A 16,656-nucleotide genomic window follows, 5' to 3' on the forward strand; every position below is an offset into this window, starting at 1 on the left:
TCTAATGACGAAAAAAATTAAAAGTAGCGGTTGAGGGGTGCACAGCCCTAGTGGAATGACAAGAAATACCTCCCAGCAGAGGCTTTTGGGCTTTCTTGTATGCCATAGTGATCACCTCCACAGTCCAATTTGACAATCTCTACTTTGATACAGCAGCCTCTTTCCAGGCACCACCATAACAAACAAAAAGCTGATCTGTTAATCTAAGGTTAATAGAAGCAGCCACATAGCACTTCAAGCAGTGGTGTACACAGACCTTTGCGGGGGTAGAGGCAAAATCACGTTCCGGGTCAGGGGGGCGTGATGGGGGTCTCTCTCGGTAGCAATCGCCTAGTAGCAATACTTGATACTATTCGGTGGCTAGTGTTTTTCAGCTGGATCTAACTTTGCTATGCCACCAGGCAAGGATTTTGTGTCATAATTTTTTAAAGGGGTCATATAATGATACATGCACTTTTACAAGTTGATTGTACTGAAATGTGTGTTGGCAGTGCCTGTACACAACCATCATATAATGATAAAAATCCATCCTGTGTTTTTTTTTTTAATCTCCTTATATGTTTTCCCCTGCCTCAAATTGAGCCGTTCGTTTTTGTGACGTCAATAAAACGGAAGCCCCTCCCACGATTGTTGATTGACAGCAGCGTTTCAACACAGACCCGCCCTCGCTCGTGAACGAGTTGTCAATCATAGTCCGCGCGGACCGGCGCGGTCATTGTTGATACGCTGGAGCACTGTCTATGAGCAGAATGGCGTCTAAGCGATTGTGGTGTTCTGTTCTTGGGTGTAATAACGAACACAGCAGTCATTTTAATGTTCTTAAATCCGAACCGCTGAAGACGCAGTGGCTGAGTTTTGTTTTCGAAGGGAATATTCCCCACAAGCAACGTCAATGCTTTCATGTTTGCGCGAATCATTTCTCACCAGACTGCTTTATAAAGGAGGGTCAGTATAAAGCTGGTTTTGCTAAGAAGCTGCTCCTGAATAAAGGATCGATACCAACTATTCGTGTTCCTGCTGAACCTCCAGAAGAACTGAAGTGAGTGTAACGTTTTATTAACCGTTATATTAATACTTATATTAATCTTTGCAAATCGCTTGCACGCTTCATCATGAATGCGTCTAAATTACACTCAGGGTACATTACCGCATGTTTTCTATGTACGACGTTCTCAATATAATTCATAATCCCACGTTTATAATGAACAACTCGTTATGGTTATTGTGTTACAAACGGTGTACGCACAGAACAGAGAGGCGGGGTGAGCAAAGCTCATTATCATTTAAAGTCATATGCACTGAAACGCCGTGCTGAAAACAGAGCTGTTTTTGACCAGTTAAAATAAGTGTTTTCTTACAATACTAATGAGAATTTTTAATTAAAGTATATTACAAACTTTTAATTTAGACCCTAAAGAATCATATTAGCTTGTACAAAAATGGCATTATATGACCCCTTTAATACCCTTGTGGGGTCTAGTGCACCTAAGCAAAGACTGCTCGCACACTACCGTCTATGGCAGATGCGGATACTATTTGGGTGAGTCAACTGGCTCAGTGCAATTCTGCTTTTAAGGTGCCGGCCACTCAGGCTCGTCATCTCTTTGCAATGCCAGAGCAACGATTTCGCCAACGTCCTACTCCACAGCCTCAGGGTTCACTAGACCCTGTGCTGCTGAGGACACTAGAGGGTTTGACCTCATCAGTGGCAGTTGCCAGGGGGTCCACGTCAGCGCCCCTTCCCCCCACTGCCGTTAAAAGTCGCACAAATAAATCTTAAAGTGGTTGGGTTTTTCAAGACTACACCTGCAGTACTGGAAAGAGACAACAGTATACCCTTGGGATTGGACTACACTGAGCAAGGTGTATGCTCTGCAGTTTCGACGCCAGCCCCCATAGTTTTCAAGGATTGTTTCTAATGTGATGGGGAATCCTCTGAGGAAATTTGTTCTCTGTTGAAGAATGAAGCCATATAAAGGGTTCACCCCCAAAGACACGGTTTTTACTCGACTTACTTCCTTGTTCAAAAGAAGGACAGTGGTTTTCATCATCTAAACTGATTTAAGTCATTTAAACTTGTTCCTGAAAACTCGTTCCTTCCGGATGTTACATGCAGTCGTCGTTCTTTGGTCTGTCATTGAGGAAGATTGGTTTTCAATCATTGATTTGAAAGATCCTTATTTTCATGTTCCGATTGTTGCTCCATTACAGTTAGGTTCTTTAATTCAGTTTCAAAAACCAGGCCTACCAATTCAATGTCCTACCATACGGTCTGTCTCTGACCCCTCGTGTCTTCACAAGGTACATGACTGCAGCTCTGTATCCGCTATGGTCAAGGGGGATGCAAATCCTGCCTTATTTGGACAACTGGCTGCTGTGTGCCCCCACAAGACGGCAAGCTGTCCACAACACCAGACTGCTTTTGGAGCAATGTGCAGAAGCTAGGTCTGGCATTAAACGAAGTAAAGTGTTGCCTGATTCCAGTGCAAACAATTACTTACATTGGAATGATTCTGGACTCCTGTGCAATTTTTGCCACCCTGTCACATGCCCGAGCACACAATATTCTATGGCTCCTTGCTCGTTTCCGGCTGGGAGCGAGCATGCCATACAGAGTGTTGTTACAACTTTTGGGGATGCTGACTGCTGCCACTCCACTGTGATTCCACTTGGCTTGCTCCACCTCAGGCCTTTCCAGTGGTGGAACAACAGTTTGCATTTGAACCCTGCCAGACATCGTCATTAGTTGATTGTTGTCTCACACCGTTGTATTCAGTCATTGACACCATGGAATCGCTGGGAGTTTCTGATGTCAGGTGTACCCTTCTCATCGAGAGGTGGTCACAACTGATGCTTCCCTCTTTGGGTGGGGGGTAACGTGGAATCACAGGGGTTTTTGTGGCCGTTGATCTCCAGTTCGTTCACTCACAAGATTCTAGCATGGTATTTTCCTCAATTAGCATCGCAGAAGGCAGTTCTGGGGAAGCCAAGAGAAAGGTGATCAGATCTGCAACCGAAGCCACAGAGAAAGCCACTAGGTGGCTTTGGATTAAGAGGGCAGAACTGTGGGCAATTGCAGCTGGGACACAGGCCGGGGTCTGATCAACTCCGGCCGGGTCGCCTGGGCGAGGGTGTCTGATGTTGAAAGACCCAAAACACCCAATGACCCCAGGATACATCACTGAGAATGTGTCCCAGCGCATCTGCATGATGTATCTTTTACAAGGGATCTTTTGCACCTGGGAAAATGGAGGCTTTACCTGGATGTGGTGTAGAGATATGGCAGCAGTTCAGCAAAGCAGAAATGGATATTTTTGCAATAAAGGCGACCATTCACTGTCGCTTGTGGTTTGCGAGAACAGAGACATTCAGCCTATTGGGGCAGGGTGCTCTGTCTCACGAGTGTCCAAACTGTCTACCTTAGGCATTCCCTCCTTTTCCGCTGTTGTGGGAAACATTACACAGGATATCTCTGTGCAACCACAGAGTGTTACTTGTAGCACCCCGATGGCCAGCCAGGCCTTGGTTTCCCATGCTTTTGAGACCATTGGTGGGCAGGCCGTGGCAGCTTCCGCTTTGGAAAGAACTGTTATCACAGATGGGTGGTGCTCTTTGGCACCCAGATCCAGCCCGTTTGCAGCTTTGGGTTTGGCCTCTGGGTCCAACTCTCTTTGAGCTCTATGCAGCATGTTGGAATTTTTTCTCTTAATTTTTGCATCATCAAGCAGCCTCCACGTTGAAGGTATATGCTGTGGCCATTTCTGCGTATCATGTACTGATTAATGGTTATTCTTAATGTTTTTTTTTTTTTTTTTTTTTTTTAAAGGATGCGAGACAGTTAAGGCCAGCTCGTAACCCCCATTTTCCTGGGTGGGATTTACCACTTGTACTTGACTTGTCTTGTCAGTTTGCCACCATTTGAGCCTTTGCAGACAGCTGACTTTAAATGGATATCTTTGAAAATTGCTTTTTGTTGTTGTTGTTGGCCATTGCTTCGCGCTAAGCGTGCTAGTGTGTTACATTCTTCGTCTGTTAGTGAGTTATGCATGTGTTGGCTGCCGGATGATTCTGGCGCTGTGCTTCAACCAAATCCATCTTTTATACCTAAAGTTATGCTTCCTCAGTTTATAAATCAGTCGATCAATTTAGCTGCTTTTCAGTCTGCTTCTCAATCAGTCAGGAGATCACCTTTTGTGTCCTTTGTGAGCCTTTAGGTGCTATGTGGCGGCTACCATTAACCTTAGACAAACAGATCAGCTTTTTGTTTGTTATGTTAGTGCTCAGAATTATAGGTCAGAGCATTGACGCTCAACGTCACAGAACACGTCACGATCCATACTTTTAAGCCAAAATAAGGATACAGGCGAAGGCAGCCCATGTATTGAAGCTCATAATCTTTCAACTTGTCAGGGGGCCGACAGAGACGAGGGACGTGGGACCTGCTCTGGGACAGTTGATGGAGAGGCCAACTCGTGACATGGAATCTCCACCAAACAAGACGGGGACACATGTCTATCCTCCTGGCGTCCGCTGCCATCAGGCCCTGGGGGTGAAGCAGGCTCCGCTATCGCCAATGGGGATATCTGGGACACTTGAGGGAGCGCTAAGTGGCACTCTGCCCTCCTCTTCACACTCCTCCTCACTCTTAGACGGTGCACCGTCTTCACGATGACCTAGGACACTTGGGAAAGAGTCAACTTTATAACAATCAGATAAGCGGACCCTATAAGAAGCACGCCGTAGCTGGGAACCCGTCAACTTGCGGATGTTGCACCACGTACCGTCGAATCTAAGCACGAGATATCGGCTTCGAGCTCGGGACTTATTGCGGTCACTATAAAGGTAAACAAGGTCGCCCGGTCTAATATCTGGTCTGGGTCCGCCCCGACTTCGTGGTGTTTTCGCCTTAACACTGTAGGGGGTGGTTAGCGAGGCGTTGTGCATGCTGCATCGAAATCAAATCCCGGTCACCCACTGCTAATTGCTCGAGAGAGAGAGAACTGATCACGCTGCAACAACATTTCGCGAGCGGACATGCCACGTGACCGGACACGGCTATTTAACTGAGCGACAGCTACCGACAGCAGCACGGGGGTGACGACACCGCAGTGTGGTTCTAGACGCAAAATCTCGCCCTGTAGCTCTTGTATTGCCTTTTCTGCCACTGGATTTTTGTTGATATTTTAGCATCGCCTACCTCAATGGCCAGCCTGTGTTGAGCAAGCATTGCATCCTTGGCCAGTGCTGAGAAACCTGGCGCTGGGTCCGTTCTAACTACAGCAAAGGGGCCATCGAGCGGACGAAGGCTAATACACGTACGTATGATACCATCCCGCAATGTTTCCTTCCGTTCGTCATTAATCAACAATGCGACTGTGAAGGATGTCACACACTCAAGAACGACTAGGATGAGCTGACGTTCACGTTTAAGCAAGTCAGCTGCAAAGGTAGACCCGACCGTTTCAGGTGGGTCGCAGCTGGACTGCTCCACTGCGAACACTGGGGACTGTGCCAGTGAAGCACATTGGTGACAACCCTTACTGGTAAGCTGGACGGCCGACTCCAAATCCAGGGCATAGAAGTACCGGGCGACGACAAGTCTCAACTGGTGTGCCGAGGGGTGATCTAACCTAATATGCAATGACGTAAGCAAACAATGCAACACTGACCTAGGAACGACGATACACTCAGTGGTGGTCGACAATGGTGTGTTACGTCGTACGACTAAAAGTCCATCTCTTGCCAAGGTAACAGTATTCAAATAACGTTCCACATCTTTAACATTAGTAACCCTCTTGGAGGGGCGCATACCCTGCCAAAGATGCGCGTGCACCCTACGAAGGTCCGGACACTCTACCTGAATGGACACCCACGAGGCTCTATAGGCAAAGGGTACCTTTTGAGCTTACGCGCAAGATGTCAGTGACGTCAGTACGGCATACCACAGAGACCATAGATTCACGGACGAAGCTACAAACTTGACATGCAGGACTATCACATTGAGCAGCATTACGACAAGCATAATCTGATGGGAGAATGGAAGCCCCGGCGACATGACGAACAGAGACCTGGAAGCGGCTTGCAGTGGACAAGAAAGTGGTAACTCGCGGGCTTGCAGAGAATTCGCCGCTGCACAGCTTTTCAAAGGCCTGCACGCATGGTTTACTGTCAGTGAGCACACATGCCTTCTGTGATGACTGAATAATTTATGGACTGCAATGTTTGAGGGAGGCAGCTATGGCCAGGGCCTCAATCTCGCACGGAAGCCAATTAATCAGATTTTTGCGAAGTTTAGCGCTAAAATATCCAGCGATCAGCAGCTTTTCCCCCCGTGTAATCCCTGGATCCCTGAGAGCACCATCAGTGACAATCCAAAGCTGATCATCAGGTCGCGGTATCGTCACAGCGCAACTAGTGGATAACGCCTGCTAAACCTTATGAAAACACTGGAGAAGCTCATCTGACCACACAATCACAGCCGTCGACTCACCACCAGCGACCACATTGTCGAAGGGAGCAAGGATCGACGCGCAACCCTTAAGAACATGTGCCAGGACTTTATACGCACCGATGAAGGACCGTAGGCCATGAACAGTCGCAGGGGGGGGCACACGAAGCCAATGTTGCAATGTGGTGTGAATTAACGCGAATAGTACCCTATTCCACAGCCACCCCAATATATCGGTCTGGACCGGGGCAACGACAGTTTTACTGGGAGCTAAGCACAGATTGTATGCCTGGAGAGCCACTAAGACCTTTTTCCACACTAAGAAGGCCTTCAAGAGTGTCAGCCCCACAATACAGGTCATCAGCAACCTTAGCCACCTGTCCCTGTTGAAGGAGATCGCCAAGTACCCGACAGGTCAGTTCTTCTAACGCAGTTTCTGAACCAGGCATGCCCATGGCACATCTGGCATACACACAGACGCCTTTAAATGGCGTGACGACCCCGCAATACTTCATAGAGGCTTTGGACAGTGGAATTTGGTAGAACGTCTTGGTGAGGTCAGTGGCGATAATATACCTCCACTGAGCAATCTGACACAACGTGGCGTCCACATTTGGCATAAGTGACGGCTGGGGTTTGCTATAACGACCCACGTCGGCGAAAGCTGTAACAAGACGAAATCCCCCATTAGGTTTTTTGATAAGAAATGATGGGTTGACATATTCAACATCGACGTCAATGTCTTCAGGCTTTCGAAAAACGCCTAGTGATTCTAGCTCGTCGAATTGAGCCTGGAGTTCCTGTAACTGGCCCCTGGAGTAATGCGGAACTCTTCCCTTCCATTGCGGTGGTTGGACAGGTCCCATGTTTACCCTCGCCTGGAAGGGGCCAGCAGCGCCATTATAGCCCCCAAACTGCGGACTGAAGACCTCATCAAATTCCCTATGAATGTCATGAAATTTGTCTCTGATGTCTGCTGTCATAATACCATTGGGGTCTAATGAGATAAGGTCAGAGAATAGTGCTAAATTTGGCGAACTGGACTTGCGAACAGGGGCCTGAGGAGTTTCCATTGGGGCTTGTTCGGTACATAGGTCATGCGAACACGGCATACATGGTCATGTTTCTTAATTCCCTGCGGTACGTCAGTCAAATTGGGAATCCTGATTTTTCCGGATACCCCTACTACCAACGATGGAGCAAACCAGTGCGCACGGCCCTCATGCGGCTCAACAGCAAGCTAGTCGCTAATGTTAGCTAGTTCTGCTGGAAGTTCAAGTTCGACAAAATCCCCCGGCCATACAGTATGTGATGAGGTGGCACGAAGTACGTGAGCTCGCCGAATGGCTTGTCTGTCTCCATACGTTTGACTGGCACCATACTCGTATGTGTCAGACCCCACACAGACCTGATGTCGAGCAGGGCGGATGCAGATGTCATTACATTCCATAAAGGGGATGCCAGCGAGAATGTCAGAATCCAGGTTTTCTACCACAAGTCCGTCAAAAAAGAGCTTGTGGCCATCTCTCTGAAAGTGTGTGTGTATCTCTCCCACTACCTTCAATGGTGAGGAACCATCTGCCTGACGAGCTGACTGCGTACTACTGGAGACTTTAAGGCCCAGTCTGCTGGCACATGCTGCCCTTATCATGTTTCCTGTTGCACCACTGTCAATGGTCAGCCTAATGAGGGTGTGGCCATGGAAGGCTTCGATGCATGGTGACTGCATGATACGGACGCGCTGTACTGCCTTAAGGTTGGATGCACTGTCCTCGTTGTCGTCCTCAGACTCTCCGTCAGAGTGACTCAGTGAGCCAGCAACTTGCCGCGTTTACAAAGTGGGCAGGATTTCTTTAGTCGACCCAATGAAGCCAGCTTCTGTCTTTGGGGGGTTAGACACAGCCAAGCGCATAGCTCTAGCATCCTCTGATGATTGCAGCTCGTCTAGTAATGAGCATAGGGCTTGAGATATCTCTGGTTTAATGGACGCTAAAGTGCCTGAACGTAACTCTGTGCCATACCTCTGCTTTACAAGCTTCGGCAACTCGCTGTGTATAAAACGAAGCCAAGTGAGAACTACAAAGTTTTCTATCGTGGGGGAGAGCTCCTCATCCTCCGCGATGGGTTCACCTCCGTGAGTAATGCCAGAGTCTCTGCGTAGTAAATTATCCTCAACAAAAGCCATTAATCTCTGGTACAAATCCTCTGGTCCTTCATTAGACTCTAGTTTAATAGCAGAAAAATCAATAAAATGTGCACTGGTCGACTGGAATCCATAATGTAGTCTGATTGTCTGCCATATGCTATCAATGCATGTAGAGCTCTTAACAACAGTATTTCGGGAAATAACTGGGCAGTAGTTAGCGATCTTTCCCCCAGCATGAGCTCAAGCATGCTGACCTTTTGTTGGCGTATGCGCCGTTGCGCCGCGGGAACATCTGCGTCATCATCGGTGAAACCTCTGAATGGTGAAGCCCTCGTCTTTCTTCGCTGTCAACTAGAAATATAGCGAACTCTGTGCCCAGAGATAAAGTGTAGACGAGGTTTTGACGCCAGTTCTCAAATGAATTTACAGTCGCAACTTTTGTGAGGCACCATTGTTACGGTGCTCTGTGTGTATTCGTCATGGCTTAAATCTCGCGTTACACCAGCAAAGATAATCCACAACGCGGCTCATTTATGCGCGTCAATAGTGTGAACTGATCTCACATGAACTCACCAGGCTGCTTGGGGAGTGAGTATGGTAAAGCTGCCACCACGCCAGTGTTTATATGATGCAAAGAGTCGCTGACACGAGAGACTGGTTTAGTCAAGCCTTTAATGGCAGACGAGGAAAAAACAACTGCATGGTTCATTAACGCTCAACGTCACAGAACACGTCACGATCCACGTTACACTCCATATACTGGCGCAGTTACCTACGTAACTAGCGATATTATATTTCTGAATGAACGTGACACTGAAGACTGTCACATAGTAAATGATGCAAGTTCAGCTTTGCCATCACAGGAATAAATTACTTTTTGAAAATATATTCTAATAGAAAGTTTTTTTCAAATTATAATAATATATCACAATATCACTGTTTTTACTGTATCTTAATCAAATAAATGCAGTCTTGATGAGCATAAGTGACTTTAAAAAAAAAAAACACAAACCTTACAGAAACTAAACTATTGATGTATCTAACTTTTTCTAAATGAAGTCAATTATTAACACCATGGGCTCTATCTTGCACCCGGCGCAAATGACTTTGTACACTGACGCATGTATCATTCCTATTTTGCACCCGCGCAAAGCGGACTTTTCCCTCCACAGACGCACGTCGGTTAACTAAGAAATACACTTGCGCTCCCCGGGGCGGTTCAGCGCAAAGAGGAGGCGTGTTCCGGCGCAAACTTTCCCTCATGCTATTTTGCTGTTCTATAAAACAATTGCGCCACTGACCAGAAAAAAACTAGTCTAAAGTCAGTGGCGCGTTGCGCGTTGTTCATTATGCTATTTTAAGGGCGCATGCTTGGCCATAATCAATGTAGCGTGTGCACAACGCGCATACACTTTGATTCTCTCATCTAAGCAGCAGTTTTCATTTTTGCAAATCATACATTATTACGATAGATAGATAGATAGATAGATAGATAGATAGATAGATAGACAATTTATTATAAAAGCATACATGTAGCTTACACATTTACCCAAATTATCATACGCCTGTTTAACAGAAGTTAATTTGGGTGGGTTTCTCCATCCCCAATGTCACTTCTCTGTGTTTTACGGCCCTGACGAGAACGTTGCTCTCCTCGGCTGTGAACCGCTCCTGGCGCGCGTCTGGCAAATCCGCCGTTATAATAGGAATCCGCTTTAGAACAAGCGCGCCTGCTCTTAAAGGGAATGTGAGATGACGCTCTGATTGGTTTATTTCACGTTACGCCCAAACCACACCTATGAATAATGAAGCTACTTCAGACCAACCCCTTTTAGATTTGCGCCAGGCGCAAGAGGCATTTATCCCGCCGGGAAAATAGCAACAGCGCCGGGATCCACCCACAAAGTTACTTGCGCTTTGCGCTTTGACACTTGCGTTTCAGATCGTTAAAATAGGGCCCCATCACACATTACAAAATCAACTTGAAGGTTGATGAAGGCCATGATCAGAACATGTGATAAATATTTCAAAACAGATGAAATATAGTTAGAAGAATATTATTTTTTAATAATTGCAGAATTACCTGTGTATGTATGTTTTAAGTAATGTTTCATTTGGTCTCTCTCTCTCTCTCTCTCTCTCTCTCTCTCTCTCTCTCTCTCTCTCTCTTCTCTCTCTCTCTCCAGTGTTTGTCATCGCGGGTTCTTTAACTGCACATATTCACCGTGTCCAGCTGTATGTACCATTTACAGTGACCGTCATTACCACACTTTTGATGGCCTGGAGTATGATTACGTCAGTGACTGCCAGGTCTACCTGGTCAAGGTACTTCCTGAGTGTGTGTGTTTGTGACTTTTGGCACACAAGCCAAAAAGTGCCAAAAAGTAAAATAATTTTTAGTGATAGACATTTAAAACAGCTGACATTTATCCTTTTTGAGATTCATAGGCATTGGCTAATAACCATGGGCATTTCTTTTGTGAATTATTAGTAAAGTAAATATTGTCTGAAAGAAGCATTCATTTAATTTCAGAAATGTTATGCATGTACACTACTGTTCAAAAGTTAACGGTTGGTAGGCTTTGTATAAAATGTTTTTTAAAAAGAAGTCTCTTATGCTGACCAAGGCTGCATTGATCAAAAAAATACTGTAAAAACATATAGTGAAAACAATTCAAAATAACTGTTTTCTATTTGAATATATTTAAAAATATTTTAATAGTTAAAAATTATTTTCAGAAGCCATTAATCCAGTCTTCAGTGTCATATTTTGAATGATATTTATAGTGTATTTACCATTATTGGGTTACAATCATTACTGTATATTGCCCACCTTCCACTGTAGACATAGCCACCAGCCATTTAAAAAGCCCACAATGGTCAGCGATTAATGGTACCATGGTTTCTTGACTTGTAACGTGGTAATAGTGCTTTTTTGTGAGGGTAAGAGTAAGTGTACAACTGCTGCATTTGGTGACGATTGGATGCCTTGTGTGCTGGTCTTAGGACCAAGTGGAGAGGCTCTTACCAGCTTGTCTTTAACAAAGAGTGTGTTTTACCAGCTAAAAGTGTTGCACCCTTTAAACCAAAGAATTTTTTTACGAATGGCCAAAGAGTGTGTATGTGCATGTGCGCTCTCACACTTTGCGGACTTCAGTAAGGATGTATAAAGTAGCAGGAAAAGAGATCTGCTTCTACCGCCTCTAATCTTGGGAAAATCAGAGGGGATTTTTAATTAGAACAGGACTGTGGTAATGGAGCCAGAGTTAATGTCAGTCCCAGCACAGAAACTCAGCAAAGAGCCGCACATAACAAAGAGCAATCTGTTCCCTATCAGCCTACGCAATGCAACCTGCTACTGCCCTTAATGACTGAGAAAGTGTGTACAGGTATGCGTGTGTGTGTGTGTGTGTGTGTGTGTGTGTGTGTGTGTGTGTGTGTGTGTGTGTGTGTGTGTGTGTGTGTGTGTGTGTGTGTGTGTGTGTGTGTGTGTGTGTGTGTGTGTGATTTTGTGTGAGTGAGTGTGTGTGATTTGTGTGTGTGTGGATGCTTAAGGTGCAGGTGAATAGAATTTGGTGTCTCCTAAAGGCCACTGATTCTCTGAGGAGTCTACTGATCTACCCAGGGGACAGACTTTTCCATCGCAACAAAAAGAAATGGCTTTAGTCACACACACACACACACACACACACACACACACACACACACACACACACTGGTTTCCATGTTTTATGGGGATTTTCCAGAGACATAATTATTTTTATACTGCACAAACTGTACATTCTATCCCCCTACACTATCCCTACCCCTAAACCTACCCGTCACAAAAAAATATTTTTCAAGACACTTTATTTTCAAGACACTTTCAGGATGATGTATATAAGCTGTTTTCCTCATGGGGACCAAACAAATGTCCCCATAAGATCAACATTTACTTGTATTACTATCCTTGTTGTCCCCATAATGTAGGGCACACCAGACACACACACACACACACACATCCCTTCCACTAAACCTACCCATCACAGAACACTTTCTACGGAGCCCCTAAAGGGACCTTTGCAAAAAATAAAAAATAAAGACTATCGCGTGCGCACGCGATACGTTTCTCATGCTCACGCGTTACAATTTCCGGTTTGCGTACAATTTGCGTCACTGTCATTACTATGAGGAAAACAAGAGCATGGATGTCAAAGTTTAAACTTCTCCTCTAGATTAAAAAAGACCAAAGTGTTATTAAACTGTTGGTTACAACGTGACCAATAAATCCTTATTTTTAAGCAATTGTTTTAACAGGGATATTAATCATCTTATGAATAGGTTTGATAATTATGGAAATATTTTAACATACAATATATTGGCCGCTGTGGCTTCCTCAACATAACTCGTGGCCACGACAAATAGATGTCGTTCTCTCAAAATATGAAGTCGTGGCCACGAGAAAAATATATCGTTCCCTCAACATATGATCTCGAGGCTACGACTTTGCATCGCGTGGCCAAGACATAATTATGTCGTTACCTCAACAAAATGATCTCGTGGCCACGATTTATAATCACGTTCCCACGACTTAATATGACGTTCCCACGAGATATTATCACTTTCCCACGACTTAATATCACGTTCCCACGAGTTTATATGTTGTGGCCACGACAAAAATAAGTGAACCGAACATGTCCCCTCCCGGTCACCGTAAAAAGTCTGTTATGCTCTTATTGACTTTTATTTGATAAAAAATACAGTAAAAACAGTAATTCTGTAAAGTATGATTACAATTTAAAAGACCTGTTTTTTTGTTGTGGTTCTTTACATTTATTTTAAAGCTTAATTATCATCAGCGATTATAAAGATTTCTGGTAACACTTTAGTTAAGGGTCCAATTCTCTCTATTAACTAGTTGCTTATTGGCATGCATATTACAAGGATATTTAGGGTTTATTAGTACTTACTGTATAAAGCACATATTAATACTTTATTCTGCATGACATTATTCCCTTAATCCTACCCAATACCTAAACTTAACACCAACCTTACTAACTATTAATAAGCAGTAATTAGGCGTTTATTGAGGCAAAAGTCGTAGATTATAGTTAGTAGTTAGTGAGAATTGGACCCTAATCTAAAGTGTGACCATATTTCTTGTTATTATCAATGTTGAAAACAGTTGTGTTGCATCATATTTTTGTGGAAAACGATATATATAAATATATATATATTTTCAGGATTCTTTGACGAATAGTCTTTTGTAACATTATATATGTCTTGATTGTCACAAAAATTAAAAAACTTTACAAACACTTAATAGTTCAACACTTTTTTCCCCATCCAATTATAGATTGGGGCTGAGGTGCAATGAGGGGTGGGAGAGTTTTGAAAAACATTTAGAAACTTTTATTAGGGGTCGACTTAAACTCTCATTTTCGTTGGAGCATTTTCACCAGTTCTGTTTGGTAATGCTAGTTCGCCTTTGAGGAAGTGTTGTTTTTCAACAGAGATGACAAAGCGTCATATATTGAATGCACACTTTACTTGTGTTAATCTTGTGTCTAAATCTAGAGTGTTGGTGATACTGAGGTGTCCATCATGGCTCAAAATAAAGATTGCTACGAAAGCGGGATTGTTTGCATGAAGTACCTGCTCATCTATGTTGGCCTCACCAAAATTTACTTCAGTGATAACTCTGGTAAACCTGTGAGTACAAGACGTAACCATCTTCAGCTGTTTAATGGCACATTTGTCCTTTTATAAACTACGAGACTGTAATTGTTTCTGTGTTTGCATATCTTGTAGTCTGTATTTACTGTAATCTGCATTTGATTTGAAGTGGTTTTGTCCTTGTCCTCCAGAGCTCATCTACTGTTGTGGGGAGGGGATATGAGTTTCAGCTCTGGGGTGCGGGCTACTACACTGTGGTCCACTTCCCTGCTCAAGATCTGACCGTTTTATGGGACCGCAAGACAACTGTCCATATTCGTGCTGGACCCCAATGGAAGGTCAGAGGTTGTTTTCTTTGAATGAGCAGTACAATGTTACACTGTATGAACCTGAACCATATCTCTTATTATAAAGTTTTTGGCTGTGCTTTTAGGGTCAGATGAGTGGTTTGTGTGGAAACTTTGACATGGTAACAGTAAATGACATGACCACAGCCGGACATATGGAGGTCAGCAACGCACAGGCCTTTGGAGACAGTTGGGCTGTTGGACAGGTATGATACCTAGCTTTAGGATACTACTGTGTGAGACTGGAGTACACTAAATGTACACTGCCGTTCAAAAGTCTGGGGTCACTAAGACTTAAAAAAAAAAAAAAAAAATTAATACTTTTTATTCTGCAAGGAAGCATTCAATTGATCAGAAGTGACAGTGCAAATTTATACAATGTAACAAAAGATTTCCATTTCAAACAAATGCTGTTCTTTTGAACTTTCTATTTATAAAAGAATCCTGAAAAAAGATACAAATATTTTCCAGCAACATATTAGGCATCACAACAGTTCCCTTTCGAGGGAACTCGCGATGCGTCATCGACGCTTTGGGAACGCCCCCAGCGTGAATGCGTCTGAGCATCAATGTCAACTAGTCCAATGGAAAGAATGAGCGTCACGGGCGTGTGACGTCATGACCAGGAAGGCATAAGAGCACATCCGGTGAAACGCGGCATTAGCTTCTGTGTCTCAGCAAGCGATCTGTGTTACTCTGTCTCTGTCTATTTATTGTTGTCTGTTCGATATTATTGGGAAGAGTTATGGCGAAACAACTTTACAAACTCTGTGCTTCTCCCTGCCCGCGTTATTTAACTGGTGGGGACACACACGAGCTTTGTGTAGTTTGTTTGGGAGTGGAGCATGCGGTATCAGCCTCCGAGGGGGCTGATTGCAACATTGTGAGAAGCTTTCGCTTCGCATGCTCCACTCCCGCCTGTCACTTTTCGAGGAAAGTGGCCAGGCTCGCGATCCTCAGGGTGCAGGACCCGCGTCTGCCGAGGCAGCGCGGAGAATGCATTCCTGTGGATCGCGAATAGGATCTCTTTACGGGGTTGGAGACGGGTCCGCGGATCTTATCTCCTCCCTTTCCACGAGGGATCCAGTGCTCTCTCTCCGGTCTCGGAAGCCCGCGCTGCGGTCTCTTCCGCCCGGGGAGAGAAATCAATGCTTCAGTGCTCTACCTCCGAGGAGGTAGATGTGCTGGGCATTGAAAGTGTACACAATCATGGGGGAAGTGGATTTGCCATCTCTTTCCCCAGCGTATGAGAAATATATAAGCCTTATATATATATATATATATATGATAGTTTATATATTATATATAAAAAATATATATATAAAAATAAGCTGGTGGAGGTGTTTAGTAAGGCTGTAGATAAATTAAATATTTAATGGCCAGCAGAAATAAGGGAGCACTTGTTCTAAAAAATAAAACGAGTTTCTATTTTGTTCACCCCACGGGGCCTCATCACGGGGCCTTCCATTTTTCCCGATCTGCACAGCGAGCTGTCTAGATCATGGAAAAAGCCTTACTCTTCTTGTTTTTTAGCCCCCACATTCATGTATATTCAGATATTAGGGGGTTAAGACAAGAGAGTATGGCTATGGGGCAATACCCCGGTTAGAACAGACGCTTGCGAGCTATCTGTCTCCCGGTTCAGTATCGACCCTGAAGGCGTCGGCTTCTCTCACTAAACCATTAAAGAAAACTATTTTTAATCTAGTGGGAAAAGCATTTACGGCAGTGGGTCTAGCAGGAGCCTGCTTGCACACTATAGCAGTGCTACAAGCATATCAGGCTGACCTGCTGTGGTATTTGGACAGAAGTGAGGGAGTTTGGCCCGATGGGGTTTGAGAACTTCGTCGGGCCACAGATTTATCTCTCAGGGATGGCAGCCCTTGTGGTCACTGAGAGACACCTCTGGCTCAATTTGATGGGAATCATGGAGAAAGATACAATATAATCTCTCCCTCGCTATGTCCAACCCCCTGGGGCTGCTGGGCGTGAGCAGCTCCAGCCGTCTAGTTTCTCATACACAACACAGCAGCCAAAGCCTTCAAAGCAGAAGCCGGATC

At 44.6% G+C, this 16,656-nt stretch overlaps 1 protein-coding gene across 2 annotated transcripts in view; it reads left to right on the top strand.

Annotated features, from left to right (window-relative positions):
* otogl (otogelin-like) overlaps positions 1 to 16,656 on the top strand; it is a 70,635-nt gene that overhangs the window by 23,919 nt on the left and 30,060 nt on the right. For both annotated transcript variants that reach the window (XM_056235960.1, XM_056235962.1), the window contains exons 25-28: positions 10,781 to 10,919; positions 14,151 to 14,285; positions 14,441 to 14,587; positions 14,683 to 14,802. In XM_056235960.1, coding sequence (XP_056091935.1) covers positions 10,781 to 10,919; positions 14,151 to 14,285; positions 14,441 to 14,587; positions 14,683 to 14,802 — 541 coding nt within the window. The remainder of the gene's footprint in view (positions 1 to 10,780; positions 10,920 to 14,150; positions 14,286 to 14,440; positions 14,588 to 14,682; positions 14,803 to 16,656) is intronic.

This window comes from Rhinichthys klamathensis, unplaced genomic scaffold, assembly GCF_029890125.1.
Source record: "Rhinichthys klamathensis goyatoka isolate OS25496 unplaced genomic scaffold, OSU_Roscu_1.1 h1tg000436l_1, whole genome shotgun sequence".
NCBI lineage: Eukaryota > Metazoa > Chordata > Actinopteri > Cypriniformes > Leuciscidae > Rhinichthys > Rhinichthys klamathensis.